General features: G+C 36.4%; 1 protein-coding gene across 1 annotated transcript in view; it reads right to left on the reverse strand.

Annotated features, from left to right (window-relative positions):
* Positions 1-19,745, reverse strand: part of SLC9A9 (solute carrier family 9 member A9) — a 729,976-nt gene that overhangs the window by 348,672 nt on the left and 361,559 nt on the right. Inside the window, exon 9 of the mRNA XM_044669458.1 lies at positions 5,185-5,306. Coding sequence (XP_044525393.1) covers positions 5,185-5,306 — 122 coding nt within the window. The remainder of the gene's footprint in view (positions 1-5,184; positions 5,307-19,745) is intronic.

Here is a 19,745-nt window from a genome sequence, read left to right on the forward strand (position 1 = left end):
TGAAATAGATGATTTCCAAGCTTTCCTGAAGAGAAGACCAGACTAGGACAGAAAATTTGATGTTCAAATATAAGACTCAAGAGAAACGTAAAAAGGTAAACAAGAAAGAAAGAACTTAAGAGAGTCAATAAAGTCAAACTATTTACCTTGTTATATGGGAAGATGATACTTATAACTCTTGGGAATTTCATCATTATTTGGGCAATTGGAAGGAGTATATATAGAGAGAAGGTGCAAGAATAAAGTGACTCTGATGATATGCTTTCTAAAAAAATCAAGGGGTGAAAAAGAGGATTGCCTGAGAGAAAAAGAAAAAACGAGGTAGAGTGGCAAAGAATTAGAAAGTGAGATGTCCATCAATTGGGGAATGGCTGAACAAATTGTGATGTATGATTGTGATAGAATACTACTGGTCTATAAGTAATGAATAGCAGGATGATTTCAGAAAAAAAAAACTAGAAAGAACTTGTATGACCTGATGCAGAGTGAAGTAAGCAGAATTTTGAAAGTATTGTACACAAAACAACAATATTTTAAGATGAATAACTGTGAGAGACTAAACTATTCCAAGCAATCCAATGATCCAAGCCAATTCTGAAGGACTTATGACAAAAAATGTGATCTATCTTCAGAAGAAGAACTGAGAGAGTATGAATGCAGCTATTTTAACTTTATTTTATTTTGTGTGTATTTCTTTTTTGGTATTTTGGTTTTATATGAGTATCCTTGCACAATGTGACCAATATGGATATATGTTTTGTAGGACCATATGTGTATAACCCAGGTCAAATTGATTAACATCTCAGAGAGAAGGGAGGAAGGAGAGGGAGTGAGACAATTTAGATGTTTTGGAAAACATATACCAAAAATTATTATTGTATTTTATTTGTGTGTATTTTTATTTTGGTGTTTTGGTTTTATTATAATTTTAATACTATCCCAAGAATCCTCCTCTGAAAATATTTTTTTCCATTCATTCTCTGTTGAAAAAGGACACTAAGAACAGAGTTATCTTGACCAATGAGGAGTACAGTATTCCAGACAAGCTATCTCTCCAGGGTGGTAAGATGGAAAGTTTACTCACAGTAGAGTCAAAGGATATGGGTTCAAATTTTACCTCTGACATTATTGCTGGTTACTTCTTGAACAAGCCAGTTAATGTCTCTGGGCTTTACTTTCCTCATCTGCCACAGGATGGTCTTTGAAATTTCTTCCAGCTCTAGTGCTATGGTCCTATAGCAATGCTGAATAAGATTTTGTTCACTTCCTTCCCAGACATATTGTTGTCTCATGGCAATTGTATGTTTAATTAAAATCTCCAGATCTTCTTCAAATTAGCCCATGATAGGACTGGATAACAGGAGCTATGGAGCCTGGGAAGCCCTTGGTAGACAGAACTTCATTTCCAATTAGCTTTTCTTGGCAGTCCACCAGAAGGTCTGTCTGCTGACCTTCTTCACCAAATTGCAGGGGTTATTTATTTGTCTAGGAGGTTGCTTGATTTTACATTGCGAAGGGTTCTATGCTATGCCTGTCCTCAGGGCCTGGGTTAGTGGAAGCTCAGAAACTTATATAAGCAGACATGTTAAATTTGGCTTGGGGTTTTCTTTGAATTACCAGCTCTTATTGAAGTGGTCAGGAAACTAATGTATATCTGACATTCTGCTCAAAGTCTTAAAAATAAAGTGACTTTTGAAGCTCTCCAGACTGAGTAAGAGCTTCTGATGCCAAAGGGGGAGAAAAATCAAATGTTCTTTTTAATAGAATCTCTAGGTTGTGCCCTTCTTTTTTAAAAGAGACAGAGATAGAGACAGTGAGTGACAGAGATCGAGAGTTAGAAAAAGAGACAAAGAGACACACAGAGATAGTGACAGAGATAAAGAAGTAGAGAGAGTGAGTGACAGAGGTTGAAAGAGACGGAGGCAGAGAGAGGGCTAAAGATGGTGAGTAAGACAGAGAAAGAGAGCTAGAAGGAAAGGGAGAAGGAAAGGGAGAGGGAGAGACACAGAGAGACAGAGAGAGAGACACAGAGAGACACAGAGAGAGAGAGAGAGACAGAGACAGAGACAGAGAGACAGAGACAAAGNAGCACGCAGATCACGCACACCTTCTGCACCTGTTGTCTGCAGAGGGGACATTGTGAGACTGGGAGGAGGGGAAAAATGGACCCCAAACCCTCCAAGTTGATTTTTCACGAATGTCTAAGGTGAGCAAGTCCTTCAATTGTGAATTAAACAAACATTATTCTGAGAAGAGGTCCAAATTTTTGCCAAGGGGCACGTACGCGCACACACGCACATACAAGTCAAGATTTCCCAGCACCTGGTATAAGTTGGGAAGCTATTGAGTCACCTTCTGCATCTCATTCTTTTAGCCTCCAATGACTTGGTCAGGATTCCTCTCTCCCTCTTGAGATTCTTCTTATTCTTTGTTTTTATGAGAGAGAGAGAGAGAGAGAGAGAGAGAGAGAGAGAGAGAGAGAGAGAGAGAGAGAGAGAGAGAGAGAGAGAGAGAGAGAGAGTATCTTTGAATATAAATGCTTTCATATTGTTGGGCTACATAATATAGATGGAAGCCTCTTTTAGAGTAGCTCTGAAGCCTAATTTCTATAAGTTACAAATTAAATTATGGAGAAGATTCAGGAAAGAATAAATTGTTCAGAAAGGCAGAGCAGAATTGAAAGCAAGGCAGGTAGAATATACTATTCAAGTCAAATTCTTTTAAAACTGGTAATTATTATGCTTATAGGAATATGTTTTGAATATGGAGAGATTTTTAAGTGGTGCTGAATGCTACAAAAGCTCTGTGCAGGAAAGCTCCAGGGGATGATGTGGATAGTTGAGGGTGATGGTCAGAGAGACAAAGATTTCAAGTTCAAGATGCAGCTAAAGTACAGCATGTTATTTAGCCTGACCAATTAACTATGCTCGCCAATGGGGGACCAAACCCTAATGTTTATCATGAACAAAAACACATCGAGAGACAGAGAATAAATCAAAATAAGATACTGAAGATCAATAGGTTCCACTTTTTTAAATGTTAAAAAAGTCTCCCTTCTAATCTTTTTCTTCCTTTGTCACCCCTCTTTCTCTCAGAGACCCACTGGGAAAGTGAACAATGTCATGATAAGAACCATTATGGAAGAATTACAGTGTGTGCCTGAAGTGTTTGGATCAGGTTTTACATTCTAGTTATCGGTAGTGAATTATTTAAAAATTGTTCCTAGTGCAAATTCTTTGAAGAAAAGGATTTTGTTTTTGGTTTTGTATGCCAAATGACTGGCACATAGTAGGCACTTACATTACGTTTACTGTTTGACTCTATCAGGCTCCTCATTGTATGTTCCACACATATATATATTATATATTGATATATATTCTACATATATATATATATATGATTTTCGTGAGAAAAAAAAGTCTTCCCCATGAAAATTCTATTTTGATTACTCATTCTGTTTTAAAGATGATCCTGGGTTCTCAAAAACTATACTATCAAGTATAAACTCTTGTACTTTCTACCAAACTGAGAAGACAGTGAGTAGAGTCCCAAATATAATAAACTGTATCAGTCATCTGATAATAGCAATAGTTGGCATCTTATATATCATTTAAAGGTTTTCAAAATGCTTTATATTTTCTCATTTAATCCTCCCAATATCTCTGGGGGATAGGTATTATTATCAACTCCACTTCAGAGGTAAGGAAACTGATGCAGAGGATAAATGACTTCCCTAAGGTCACATATCCAATAAGCATCTGAGGGAGGATTTGAACTCAAATTTTTCTGAGTCTAGTTTGAGTATTCTGTCTACTATCTCATATAGCTGCCTCTGCCTCTATCCGATGTCCAGCCCAGCTAAATAGAGAGATGGTCATCATAAGAGGAATTATAGGATAGGAGAAAAGGTGTTCTTATTCAGGAGCAACTTGGGTTTGGATCTGGCCTCCATCACTTACTAATCATATGCCTAGGGGCCAATTACTTCCCTAAGTCTCAATTTCCTTTTATGTAAAATGGGGTTAGTATGACCTCTTTGTACTATGAGGATTGAATGAGAAGTTGTGGGTTAGTATGACACTCTTTGTACTATGAGGATTGAATGAGAAGTTGTGTTTCAGGATTTTGTAAAGTTCAAAGAACTTTAAAAATGCCAATTATCAGTATTACTATAGCCATGTCTAATAGACAATTCTTTAGCCATGGAAACCTATAAAACAGAAAAAATTACAAAATGATCTTTGTATTTCCTCTAAGCAAATTACCTCCAAATCTAGAATTCCAATCCTTTCCTTTTTCTGAAACCCCTGACTTACCCTGTCAAGCATCTTTGAGACCTCTCCACTTACATGTCTGGACCAGATTCCAACATCCATTTTAGAAGATAAAAAAAAACAGATAAATTTTGTGAAACTGAACAAGATCCTGCAAATCAAATTATCGCACCCTCTGATGTTCAATGCTGTCAGTGAGAAAGTGGACATAGAGAAGGAGGACAAAAATATGCTGGAAAATAAGGGTCAATATTTAAAAATGAAAGAAGTCAAAGGCTGGGGAACTCTTCAGACATTGTGCTGTTGTGTATTGTAAATACTTTCTTCATGAAGAGTTGGAAGGCACTAAGCATGGAGAACACTGAATAACATTAATGGGAAATTATTAATTATTAAAAGCTATTAGTTCTTATTCACGGGAAATCGACTAATCTAAAAGAATGAGAAATGTCTGCTTACTTGCTAGGACTCATTTCCAAATCAGCTGTCTGTGAACCATAAGAACATTGACTAACTAGAGAAATGATCAAGGCCAAGACTGAATTATACAGAAGGGAAAAAAAATGAAAAGAACACATTGTATGCAATTACAACATTTCCCACTTGTCCTGTTTATAAAGCTGTTACCACTGAAAAATTGACCAATCAGGAAAGGTAGTAATACATTGACTCTGATTATAATAATTTCTTACATAATTCTAAACAATGCACAGACATTCTTTAGAGATATTGCAGGTTTAGTTCCAGACCACCACAATAGAACAAAGTGCATGAATTTTTTTGGTTAGTCATTCACATAGAAGTTAGGTTTATACTCTACTGTAGTCTACTAAATGTGCAATAATATTATATCTAAAGAAAAACAAAACAACAATGCATATACCTTAACTAAAAATGCTAAAAAACTAACCATCGTCTGAACCTTCAAAGAGATGTAATCTTTTTTGCTGGTGGAGAGTCTTTCTTCGATGATGATGGCTGTTGCCTGATTAAGGTGGTATTTGTTAAAGGTTGGGGAGGCTGTGGCAGTTTCTTAAAACAAGACAACAATGGAGCTTGTTGCATCAATTGACTCTTCCCTTTCACTTGATCACTTAGAGACCACTGTTGGGTTATTGTTGTTCATTGTTGTTCAGTCATTTTTGGTTATGTCTGACTCTTTGTGATCCCCTTTGGAATTTTCTTAGTAAAGATACCAGAGTGGTTTGTCAATTCCTTCTCTGGATCATTCTACAGAAAAGAAACTGAGGCAGACAGACTTAAATGTTGTGCTCCTGGTCACAGAACTACTCAGTGTCTGAGATCAGATTTGAAATCAAGAGGATGAGACTTCCTAACTCCAGACCTGGCACTCTCTCCATGGTGTCACCAAGTGATATTAAATGGTCTAATTTCAATATTGTTATATCTCAGGGAATAAGGAGGTCCAAGGAGATGGAGGGAGATGGGCAACTGTACATCCAACATTTATGGATAAAGTTCACTGTCTTATATGGATGTGGTTAGTGGTACCTCCAAACAATTAAATTACCAACATCAAATATCACTGATGACAGATCACCATAATAGATATGATAATAATGAAAAAGTTTGAAATATTGTGAGAATTACCAAAATGTGGCACAGAGACGTGATGTGAGCACACACTGTTGGAAAGATGGTGCCAGTAGACTCATTCAAAGTAGGGTTGTCCCAAACCTTCAATTTGTAAAAAAAATGTAATATCTCTGAAGCTCTATAAAGTGAAGTGCAATCAAATAAGGTTTGCCTATAAAATGGTTGAAAAGGCTAAGGGGGCCTCAGAATCACAAAGCTAACATACACTCAATTTCCTTGTTAAGCAAGAAGACATGGCCACAAGGACAATGTTGGTTATTAGTAAAAACGAATTGGCTAAACATGGAAAAAATGGTGAAGGACTGGAAGCAGCAACATCACACAGAGCAGCAAAACAGTAAAAAGAAAAATGATAGTGCAGAAATCTTGGCATAAGACCCATCTAAGTCATATTCATCCTCAGAGCAAGCACATGAAACTATTGAGATAACAAATAAGTGCATGATAGAATAGATTTGTCATAGATTTACAATGATCTGTTATCAATAATGAAGGAACCACCTCTCAGTACTCATTGAGCATATAAGGAAGGAGCCAACAGCACTTAAAGACAAAATCTGGAAAGAGTAGCTGGTCCAGACTGAGTACACACAGAAAAAAAAATCAGTTCTGAGAGCACTAGAATTTTTTAAATGCTGAAGGATTCATTTAAAAGATATCTTAAAGAGTGAAAGCTCCAAAAAGAGTAGGGGGGAAATCAACAGATGGTATTCTTCTTTTTAAATGGTGATGAAGATGATTTAAAAAAAAGCCATATGCCTACTTTCTTATCCCTGTAAAATCACTATGAGAATGATCTGCACCCACATTAAGGTTATCCTTGATGAGAATATAAAAAGGGGACAGGCAAGCTCCCATAAATAATTTTCTATAGCAGACTATATCTTCGTAGTCTCATAACTGACAGAATTTTGAAGAATGCAGACTTCTGGTGTCTTTTTTTAAAACAAAACAACCAACGGTATTTGAATAGGCAAAATCCAGTATATAAAGATGTTCTCCAAAATCTTTCCCCATATACATATATAAGAATTTTTTAAAAAGAAATAACTCAGTTCAGTGATCCTCTGAATACCAAACATTATCCAGACACAAAACAGAAACATTTTCCTCAAAGGTGTCAGCCACTAACAAGTAGAATTTCCTGCATAATTACCAAATGGAAGGGCTCTCTGTAGATGGTGGAGTTTATCAGATACTTTTGTTCATTGTTAACATTCTTCTGATTGCATGAAGTCCTGGTATACTTTCTCAGTGGAATTCATTGGTGTCCAAAGAAATCAGCCCAACAATCCACACAGGAAAAACCAAGAGGATAAAGAATAGGTCTTTTCCGCTTAGAGAAGATGGAGGGAAAGTGTACAGATAAAGATAGAATAATTGATCCATATCTACAAGTACAGTCCCTGATGTCCAAGGAATTCTGCCAACTGCTTTGCTTAGCTTTCCAAAAATTAGTGCATCTGTATAAAGGTCCCAGATCCATTTGCTTGGCATAAAATCCTACAGCTGCCTAATGCTGATGGACCATCCAGAACCAGATGTTGCTTAGAACAAACAGTTTCCTGGTATTCAGCTATATTCATGTGTGACCTTGCTTTCTCCACTCCAAGACAAAGCAGGGTCGAGAGATGGCAGAAATTTTGAGATAATATACATCTTCCACCTTTTCTGTAGGAGTTAACATGTCTACCAAATTATTTGTGTTCTAACAATAGATCAAGCAATTAGATCATCTTAGTGTGAAGTTTTGTGCTTATTTCTTGAAATCTCTGTATATGAATAGTGCATTTGCATGATGGATAACCCCTTGAGTTAGTCCATTAGCACATATATCCTGGTCATACATGACAGGTAGACAGTGAATGGGATCTGAGTATGAATGAGAGTTCTGTTAGGTCGAAGACTGCATTTTTTTACTTTGTTTTTGTATCTATAGTACTCAGCCCGGTGCTTGGCATATAGTAAATGCTTAACAAATGCCCATTGATAATGGAAGAGGAAGAGGGGAGCTGTATAAATCACATTTGAGAAACCGTGCTGTACTTTCAGTGATGCAGAGTCTCTCCCTGAAATAAATCACTTATTCTTCATATCAACATTTTCTTGATTAATGAGGAGTTTTAGAGTCAAAAGAGAGCCAGAGGTGAGAAATATGCATTCCTCGAGCTACATTGAACTTCTAAGTGAAGACTGAACCAGATCAAAACATAATTGGGAGATATTTAACAAAATAAATAAAAATAGAATAGGACATAGATCATGATAATATGTGTTTTCTAAGTCCTTATCCAGCCTGCAGGGATTCTCATGTATGGATGAGTGCCTCATTTCTATTTGAATTAGACACTATTGGTCTCAGTAAGGGGTCATCTAGATTTTCCTTAATGATCTCTAATCAAAGGAAATAATAATGATGATGATAACAACAGCTAAGATTTATATCGCACCTGCTCTGAGACATCTACTGTCTTCTGAAGCAGCCAGCCCATTCTACTTATGAACACAATGTTTCTCAGGAAGTTTGTTTTTCATATCTTCCCCCTTATTATTGCTCTGGTTTTACCCTGTGAGACCAACTAGGACAACTTAAATCTTCCTTATATGTGACAAGCTTTTAAATAATTGAAGAGGGTTATCACATACCCCTGAGATTTCTCTTCTCTAGGCTAAGCCTTACTGGTTCCACTAGACTCTCTTTATATGGCATGAGCCTGTGCTCCTTCCCCTCTCTGCTGGCTTTCCTCTGGCCAAATTTCATCTCATCAATGTCTTTCTCAAAGTATGGCGCAGAGAACTGAGCTTCAGCTGTGGTTGAACAATGGCAGAGTGCAATGGGACTATCGCTTTATTTTGGAAGTTATGCCTTTCAGCATACCCAATAAGTATATTACTTTTCTTGGCTGCCACATCACCCTGTTGACTTTTATAAAACTGAAGCTCAAAGCTCCAGATCCTTTAAAAACAAAGCACTGTCTATTCATGCCTCCTCTATCTTGTACTCATGACATTGATTTTTTTTACCCAGTGTATTCAGCCTCATGAAATTTTATTTTATATGATTTGGACCAATGTTTTGTCCTATAAAAATCTTTTGGAAACCTGGCTCTGCCATCCGGCATGCTAGCTTTCTCTCCCCACTTTGTGTCATCTGTAGACTTGGCGAGCATCCTATCTGTGACTTGGTCCAAATCATCAATCAACAATCAATCAATAAACATTTATTAGGCCCTTACTATGTGCCAAGGGATATACTAGGTGCTGGGGATACAAAGGCCAAAATGAAATCATTTCTGCCTCAAGGATCTTACATCAAGGGAGAGCCTATAGAAAAAAATATGATACAAATAAATTTGAAGAAGGCAGAAGGCACTAGCATCTGAAAGCATTGGGAAAGGTTACCATGTAGAAGCTAAGCTTTGAACGAAACCAGGAATTGTAAGTGGTAGAGGTCAGTAGGGAGAACATTCCAGGCATGGGGGAAAACTTGCATAAAAGGCATAGAAACAAGAAATAAAATGTGATTGAGAAATGGCAGGGAAGTCAATTTGACTAGACCATAGAGCAGTGCTTCCCAAACTTTTTTGGCCTATTGCCCCCTTTCCAGAAAAAAATATTACTTAGCCCCCTGGGAATTATTTTTTTTTACATTTTAATAGCAATTAATAGGAAAGATAAATGCACCTGTGGCCATTACCTCTCTACTCTGGATCACTGCAGCACCCACCAGGGGGCAGTAGCGCCCACATTGGGAATCACTGCCATAGAGTATGGGAAAGTGCCTAATGTAGAAAAACAATGGAAAAGTAAGTTGGAGCTGGGAAATGAAGAATTGAGATGCCAATCAATAATTTGTATTCGACCTTACTGATAACAGGGAGTCACTGGAATTTGAGAATAACACATAATAAGACCTGTGCTTTAGGATCACTTTGGCAGATGAATGGAGAATAGATTGGAGAAGAAAAAACAAACCTGAGAGGAAACCAATTAGGAGATTTCATCCAATGCGTTGTTAAATTTTAGGTATATTAGGGGGAAGATAGGTGGTTCAGTGGCTAGAGAGCCAGGTCTGGAAACAGAAAGTCCTGGGTTCAAATCTGACCTCAGACACTTCCTAGTGTATGACCTTGAGCAAGTCACTTAATGCCTATTGCCTACCCCTTACTGCTCTTCTGCCTTGGGACCAACACAGAATATCTATTCTAAGATGGAAGGTAAGTGTTTAAAAAAGGAATTGGGTAAACTAGTCTGTATCTCATTGTTTCAGGTGTTTCAGTTGCTTCTGACTCTTTGAGACTCCATTTGAGGTTTTCTTGGCAAACCTACCAGAGTGGTTGGCCATTTCCTTCTCCAGCTTATTTGACAGATGAGGAAACTGAGGCAAATAAGGTTAAGTGATCTGTCCAGGGACACACAGCTATTGAGTATCTGAGGCCAGATTTGAACTCAAGAAAAGGATTCTTCCCCAACTCTCCACCTTAGCAGCCCTCTCCTGTGCCTACAATATAACTTTTATTTATACAGATCTAGTGACCATGTCCCAAAAGGAAATGAGATTAATCTGGTAAATTCTATTCTTGATGAAGTCAAGCTAGCTCTTTTTGATCATTGACTGCTTCTGTGATGAAGGATCCATTTGTCATTCATTTAATAATGCATTCTCAGTCTTTGCCAGGAATTAAAGCAAAATTCACTGACTTCTATTTTGTAGACCTTGATATTTTTCTTTTTTGGAAAACATTTGTCTTCCCCCAATTCTTTAGTATTTCACCTATTCTCCACTATCTTGAAAGGATCATTGGTAGTGGTTCAGTTGTTGCATTTGCCCCTTCTTTCTGTATCCAACGATATAGTTTATCTGAGCTAGGTGACATCGACAATAATTAGGTGCTCTCTTTTTATGTCCCTACTTGAGGACCATTGAATCTCATTAGCCATTTTTTCCCCTGCAGACTAAAAGTCCTCCTTGACATTGAAAATAGAGACAAAATGGAATTAAGAATCTTTGCTTCATCTCTGTCTTTAGTTCATAGGATCACAGATTTAGAACTGGCAGGGAGCAGAGTCCAGCTGGTCCAAACCCTTCATTTTACAAATAAAGAAACTTAGATTCTGAGATGGTAATGTTTAGTGATTTGCCCAAGGTCACACATGATTTGAATATAAGTCCTCTAACTTCCATTGTCCCTTTTATAGGACTTCTATCTCCACTTTCCCTAAAATAGCTTTAAAAAATCATTAAAAATCCTTTTTCTATCCTTAGCTTTTTTTTTTTTTTTTTTTTTTGGCCAGTCTTTGCTATGAGCTCCTTGAGATCAGGGGCTTTTTTTTTTGCCTTCCTCAAACCCTCAGAGCTTGGCATGATGTAACATAACATACAACATGTATTTCATAAATGCCTGTTGCCTAACTATTCATTGTGAACTTTAGTACCTCTGATATCGGTTTCGTATTAATCCTCTGTTGCCAACTCTTGCTTCCATCTTCTGCAAATATTTTTTTAAATTCAACTAGTTGGTGAATGCTCTCTGCATCTACAGCAGTCTCTTAAATAATTCCACTTTTTCTCTCTTAAAAGATCATAGATTTAGGGTTGGAAAAGATTTCAGAGGTTATCTAGATCAGCCTTTCATTTTAGGGATGAGGCTGTAGTACAGTTACAGTTAAATGATTTGCCTATGGTCATACAGCTAGTAATTTGCTTGTGGTGGGAGTTGAATTCACATTTTTCTCACACCAAATCCAGTGTTCTATCTTCTATGCCCCTGCTCTAAGATTCTCTTTGTATCTTCAACATTTCATTCTTGGGCACTTCCCACCCCTTCTGGACTGACTTTCCCTATAGAATTTTGGTCCATGAAGTTTTTTTTTCCTAAACCCTTAACTTCTGTGTATTGGCTCATAGGTGGAAGAGTGGTAAGGGTGGGCAATGGGGGTCAAATGACTTGCCCAGGGTCACACAGCTGGGAAGTGTCTGAGGCTGGATTTGAACCCAGGACCTCCCGTCTCTAGGCCCAACTCTCAATCCACTGAGCTACCCAGCTGGCCCAACATGAAGTTTTTATATGGATGTAAACCATAGTTAAATGGAGCCACATAATGTGTTCCAATCAGCTAGAGTATGTTATCAGTGATAACTTAGGCAAGAATGCCTCCAAAGGTCACATGCATGTAACAAGCCAATGAGACAATGAGGATGAATAGCTTGAATATTACAATAATCCTCAAAAAATGTTAAAATTCTATTAAGAAAATCCCCAGTGTGTTTATTATTTAATAATAAATTAACAATTCATTACTAATTTAATACTAATAATTTAATTGATGTTAGTTATAAATTAATTTAATAATAAATTAGTGAATAATAAATTATTTGCTAATTTAAAATTTTTAAATAAATACAAGGACAAGAATCACAGAATGTGGAGGTATGGGTTCAGGTTGTCGCTGGAACTGATGATGTAAAGAAGTCCACATCTATAAGAACACAATTTAAATAACTGTAACTATATATTAAGAATAGGCTATGTGTCAAGTATTATTCTAGCTTCTGGGGAAACAGTCTTTGCCCTCAAGAAGCTTACAGTCTAGATAGGGGAGGCAACAGGTTCACATGTAAGTAAATGAAAACTGAAGCTCATTTAGGTAGGGGAAGGCATTGACAGTGGGTTGGGGAGAGGGCACAGGGATCAAGAAAGGCTTCACAGAGAAGGTGGCATTTATCCTAAGCCCTGAAAGAAGTCAGGAATTCTAAGAAACTGGGATAAAGGAAGAGTAAGTATAAAGGACAGGCTGTGGAAAGGCAGGAGGATGGGACATATTCGTGTCTTGAATGGGGAAAGTAGAACCAGTTTGTCTGAACCATAGTATAAGTGAAGAGGAGTAATTTGTAATTAATTTGGGAAAGGCTTTGAATGACAGAGAATTTTATATTTTGTCCTTGAAGAAATGAGAAGCCACTGGATTTTAATGAGTAGACACTTGAGACAGGGAGACCAGGGGAATAGTGCAAACAATTATAGTTCTATAGTTACAGATGTGCAAGCAGAAACAAGAAGTTGTGGCAACTGATACATATATGGCGTGAGAATAAAGAGTTGGGTTAGTTACCAAGGATGTAAATCTGGATGATTGGAAGGATAGTGAAATCTTCAGAAGTAATGAAGTTTGGAAGAGGGCTAGGTTAGGGAGTAGCTGAGTTCTGTTTAGAACATGTGTTTAAGATACCTAGTTTGAAATGTCTCAAGGACAGGGGTTGATGATATATTTGAGCTCAGGGGAGAAACTAAGTTCTCATGAGAATTACTCTTTCCAGAACCCCATCAGATTAGCCTACAAACCATTATTTATCCGAGCAAATTTCATTTTTCAAAAGATCAACATTTCTATTTGCTTTTTAAATTCTTTTTTTTTTGCTTTCATACTTTCTCCCTTAAAGTAGGAAAGAAAAAGAAAAGAAAATACAATGCATCCCAATATCCTTTAATTTCCTTCTCAGCAGTTCAAAGTCTCTAAAGATATTTTACAAGTTCCTTCTAGCAGCATCATTTGCCCCCACATGAATCATCAGAAGTAGGAAATGCTTGGAAAGTTTAATAAGTCTTACGAGGTTCTCCATCACATCTTGAATACACACTCTAAAAAGGCAATGTAGTTATTGACTGGCTGCCATGTTACAAATACCCTTTAGCAATTACCAAGCATACTGGACTTAGAAGAGACCACAGAAGCTCATAGGATCAAAAAGTAAAGCTGGAAGTCATTTCTTGCTATTACCATAATTTTATTTTCTAGTCACCTTATTAACAATATATTTTATACAACTTCCTGAAAGCAAGAAACTTATTTTTATACTGAATATTTCATCATCTTCCAGTGGGTCACCTGTAACTTTTTGTTCTGAAATATAATCATATAACATAACCAGGAAAATATTTAAATTAAACTGTATACTTCAGTGGTTCCCAAACTTTTTTTGGCTACCGCCCCCTTTCCAGAAAAAATATTACTTAGCATGCTGGAAATTAATTTTTTTTAAAATTTTAATAGCAATTAATAGGAAAGATAAATGCACCTGTGGCCATCACCGCCTCCCTAGATTGCTGCAGCACCCACCAGGGGGCAGTGGCGCCCATTTTGGAAATCAATGGTATACTTTAACATCAACAAATAGGCTTAGATTATTGAAAACACTAAACTTTTCCAAGTGCAATTCATATTTCTTCAATTTTGAGCCCAGCTACAATATCTGTGTCTGTCCAAGATACATATGTTAATGGACTATAGTAGATTGTCTATAGAACTGCATGTCATAATTTGGATGATCCACATTTTTAATTTACTTTTTTTCTTGTATAGATTGTTAGGCTGATGCCATTTGAATGTCATGTCCTTAGGTATAAATTTTTTGGCTAAGGAAATTTGGTTCTTTTGGCTTTGGGGAGAATACTTCACACTGGTTAAACTGCTCACATGAATGCTGATAATCAGAATCTATATTTTCACTTTATTTCCTATTCTTTAAAATCATCACTAAGATTAAGTAAGTCACATGAGAACTATGAGAGTGTCATGAAGTATCTCTTCTTTTCTTTATGCTTTCTTTCAGTTTAATGTTAATTTTAACCTTTGATGATTCAGTAACCACTTGATTTAATAACCTGACATATTCAATTTCATATTTTTTGTGATATTATTTGGCACCAACCATGACCAGCACCTTCTAATGCTCTTCTTGAAGAAGGTACTCATAATATACAAGTATAAAGCTTCCATCTGACTCACCACTCTTTAGTTTCATTCATATTTAAACCCTGAACTATAATTTTCCAACACATTGTCTGCCATTCTTCCCCATGCTCACCTTTACAATGAAGTCACCAAGTGTTAAAAGTATATATTTATGAGATTAAACTACAAAATTACAAAGGCTAAAGAGATAAGGAGCATAAGGTGTTTTGGAAATTCCAAAATCCTATAGACATGCTATCACCATCAACATCATCACCATCTTCACAGTTGTCATTTGCTTTGGAGGATTTCAGTTTCTTGATCTAATTCCTTTACTTCTTTATCTTCTGCCACAGATATTATTGTATATGCTCTATCTCATCATGACCACTATCAAATGACATAAACAAGTGTTCTATGAAATGATGTTTTGTTTTTGGCAGTCATTGGATACAGGATAGAGCCAATTATTTTATTCACTTTTTTGCAGGGGAATTAATCATCTATCCTTCCATTTAGTTATAACTTTTTTAAAAAATTTCTTTTGGTTACATGTAGAATAAAGCTGTTCACATGGATATAATTCCACTCTTCCAATAGCATATGGACTTATTTGTCATTAAGAGTACCTCATTTATTAAACCAAACTAGTTAATTACTAGGTCCATTTCTTGAACAGCTAGAGAAGACTATCAAAAGGATAAAAATGTCATTCTGTTCAACCTGATTCAACTCTATAAAAGCTTGAATTTTGTTGGTATAGATTTCAGAGACAAGGAGTCATAACCATGCCATGATGAAGAACCAAAGTTTGACAACACGAAAGCTATGGTTATAATACCATTATTAATGTATCTTAGATCACATTTTTTTTTGGCTCCCATATTAAACTGCCTTCTCCATGTAGACTGGACTGATTAATATCTCAGACTTTCAGTCCATTAATATCTCAGACTTTTTTTTCAACTACCATCATTCTGTAATTAGTTTATTTTTTTGTTGTTTCTGGGGATAGACCTTTCCATTTATTTGTAAAAAATTTAATCAGATTCAGGCTCATTATTATAGCCTATTGCAATCTTTTTAAAAAATCTTTCTGGGGGGCAGCTAGGTAGCTCAGTGGATTGAGAACCAGGCCTAGAGAAGGGAGGTCCTAGGTTCAAATCTGACCTCAGAAACTTCCCAGCTGTGTGACGCTGGGCAAGTCACTTGACCCCCATTGCCCACCCTTACCAATCTTCTGCCTTGGAGCCAATACACACCATTGACTCCAAGACAGAAGGTAAGGGTTTAAAAAAAATAAAAATAAAATAAAAAATCTTTCTGCCACTCAATGTGCTAGCTATTTGTTACATGTGAAAATCTGATAAACATATGATTTATGACTTTATCCAAGTCATTGATAAAAATGTTCAACATTATGGGACCAAGGATAGATCATTGAGGTGAACTGGATCCTGGAGACCTCCCTCAAGGTTAACATCAATTCACAAATGGCTGCTCTTCAACCCACTGTTCTGAGCCTATCTAAATGTAATATAACAGTAAATCTTCATTCATGGATAACATAAGAAACTTGGCCAAAACATTTTTTTTCTTACGATACATGTATAACCCAGATAAAATTACTTACCATCTCCAGGAGTAGGGAGGGAAGGGGGAGAGAGATATAATTTGAATTTTATAACATCAGAAAACTTACATGGAAAATTGTTATTACATATAATTGGGGGAATAAAATTTCTTAAATTTATTTTGCTGAAATTCAGATATCCATTTTGTATACAAGGTTTCTCTGAACTGCCGCCATCTAATTACCCAGTAAAAAAGGAATTTTATTTGAATCTACTATTAGTTGTTTTTGAAGAAGAGAAGTTGGCTCAGTATTCACAAGTTCTCTTTCTAAAGGGTTACAAAATCATCCTTCCAATAATATATTCATAAAATTTGACAGGAATTGAAATGAAGATCACTTCTATTATTTGAAGTTTTCACCTTCTTCCCTTTCTTGAATAACTGGGGAGACTTCTTTTATCCTCCACTATTTTTCAAAGATGAATGACATTAAATCTGCCATAATGCCTTGCCTACTCATTCAGCATTTTGAGATTTAATTCATGTTGTCTTATTAACTTGAGCTCAACAAAGTAATCTAGGTGTTCTCTCACCATCTCCTCATTTACTTTGGGTTTTTATTTCTTGCTTATCATTTTTGTTTTGCCCTTCCCAGATCAAAGATCATCCTCCCTGGTGGAGAAATCGTAACTAAAAGTAGTGTTGATGTTTTTTAACCTTTTCTCATTATCCATTATCAACATCTCATTCATCCTGAGTTTTTTCTCTTCTTTGATCTTCTCTCCTTCTCCAACATACCTACAAAACACCATGATATCCTAACATCCATTTCCAGCCCCATCTTTTCTTTAGTGTTCTATAGAGTATTCTTATGAGATCACAAGGCTAATTTTCATTCATGTTGAGTTACCTGTCTTTGCCTTTTATCTTCTACAAATATCTTTTAAAAACTCAAGCTGTTTTATGACTTCCTTATGCATGCCCAATGGTCACTTGAGACAGGTCACTCTTCTTAATCATTAAAATTGTATTATCAAAATTCCATTCTTGAGAGCTTCTAGTTCAGTTCCTTTTGGACTGATTGCCTCTTCAGGATTCTAGTCCATAGGTCTATCCTACTTTTCTGGGAACTCTGTGAAATTTGTCTTCTAAAGCCTAATATACACATCAGACCATCACTAATTCCTTTGTCTACTATATCATGGGCTCAAAGTTGAAGTGGTAACTTCTGCTGTCCCAATTCATAACAACTTTCATACATTCAACTATCTACTTCTAGGCAGAAGTCTCTCAGATCTCATTCAGTAGTTCTCTCTCTTGTAGAGCTGGAAGGGATCATAGAGGTTTTATCATTTTGCAAATAAGGAAACTGAGGCTTTGAGAGGTCAGTTGTTTTACCCAATTTGATACCAATGGCTTAATGTCAGAGGCAGGGTTTGAACTCAGGTCTTTCTGACTTTAAATCCAACTCTCCTTTATTTCTTCATCTATTGCCTCTTCCCCCCTCCCCTTATAATGTAAGATCCTTGAAAGCCAAGGCTGTTTGGAATGCTTTTGTTTGTAATCCCAGTGCTACCACATGGTTTGTAGCACAGTGAGCACTTACTAAATGTTTTGTCTATCTAAAAATGAGTTAGTGCTTAAATATATGAATCACATATCAGGCTCTAAAAATATTTCCTAGATGAGAAAATTCATTTGGCTCCCTTCTATATTGTGGTAGTACTAGGAAGAGACCCCAGGAACTACCTAAATTTCAGAATTGTTATGCCACAGTCAATTATAGAATCATAGAATGCTAAAGTCGGAAGGGACCTTACAGGTCATCTTTTGCATGGAACTGGGAATAATGAGGTTTCATTTAAGGACTCTCTACTGCATCTACCCATCTTTTCCCACTCCTAGGTCCTTCCAAATCACTGGCAAATCAAGAAAACATTTCAGCAAATGGTTATCTCTGTGTCTTACTCTCCTGATTTAGCAATAGCAATAAAAGAGTTAGTCAGGGTGTGACAAATCTTGGGGCATGATGGGAAGCCATTGTAATATAGTCTCACTTATAATGCAGTCTTTTGACATGGACCCCAAGAAGCAGATCTCTAGCATATCAGATAACTAATCCAATTCAGTCCTCCACAAAGGCTAAGGAGGTAGATCAGATGCTCTTTCTAGAGAGATGAAGAATTCCTTTAGTTTGAATCAGATATCATTGCTACACTAGTCTAACCTTTACAATTTCACCTGAATGTAGCCAAAGCTCCCTGTAAGTGGGGGGAAATCTATTATTTTTTCATAATAAAAGAACTCCAAAATTTTTAAAAGAATAGCTTTATTTTATCACAGCTTGCAGCCACAGAAGAAATGTCTCAGAAATCGCTTTGTTACCTGGTTGCTCAGGGCAACTACAGTTACAGTATGATGGATATTCTTCTTGTACACAAGACTAGATCAGTCATGCTGACTCCAATCAGAAGCTTTTAAAAAAAATTATTATTATTATTTCATAATGCAACCCAGGACAATTGCATTAAAGTCACTTTCTAAAAACTGAACTGCTACTCTAATATATTAGATTTCTCTGCCAGGAACTTGGGTCTGAGGCTTCATTCTATTTCATGTCTTCTCTGATGGACTTTTTTCTTTTATTTTTCTGCAGTATTTCCAGAAGCAATTCCATCCCTTTTCCAGAGGCATAGCCTTAAAAGCCAACATTTTACTGGAATAATTTTTTGAGGTCAACAAGGAAATAACATGTATGCTTCAATTTGACCTCTCCTTTTAACACACGTACACACAACACACAGTTATGATGTGTTTCAATATCATTTAATTAAAATGAAAAGAAAAGTTACAACCACAACAATGCATGACAGTTATATTGGGCTTTAAAATTGGCAAAGTGCTTTAGAAACATTAGTTCATTTGATCTTTATATCAACACTAAGAGGAAGGAATTATAGATATTGTTATCTCCATTTTATTAATGAGGAAAATGAGGCTCAGAGAGATTGAAATGACTTATTCAGGTCACACAGCTGACAAGTACTGGAAGAAGGACCCGAGCTCCAAAATCAGAGCTCTTTCTACCAAACCTCTTTTTTATTTATCATACACCATACCCTTCTGGAGACAAAGGTCCATATACCTGAGCCTATCACACAGAGTGATAAAATACAGAGAAGGGCTATTAAATGAGATTATGGAGGCATTATCCTTAGGGATCTTTAAGACCATAAAGGCTACCATATGTCCTGGTTGTCATGATGATGGGGGCTGAGTCAGATGAACTCTCAAGGTCCCATCTAGTTAATGTGAAGGTGAACATCCTAAAGTACAAGTATTTACATGATGATACATGAACATTAATGATGGTGGTTTTTGAATTGGAAACAGGAAAAAATGTTTTCCAGATTTCTCAGAGCCATCTCTTATTCCTATTTGTCTCTTACTGCTCTTCTGCTTTAAGAAATGATACATAGTTTTGATTCTAACAAAGAAGGTAAGGTAAAGAAAGAAAGAAAGAAAGAAAGAAAGAAAGAAAGAAAG

This window comes from Gracilinanus agilis, chromosome 3, assembly GCF_016433145.1.
Source record: "Gracilinanus agilis isolate LMUSP501 chromosome 3, AgileGrace, whole genome shotgun sequence".
Taxonomy (NCBI): Eukaryota; Metazoa; Chordata; class Mammalia; order Didelphimorphia; family Didelphidae; genus Gracilinanus; species Gracilinanus agilis.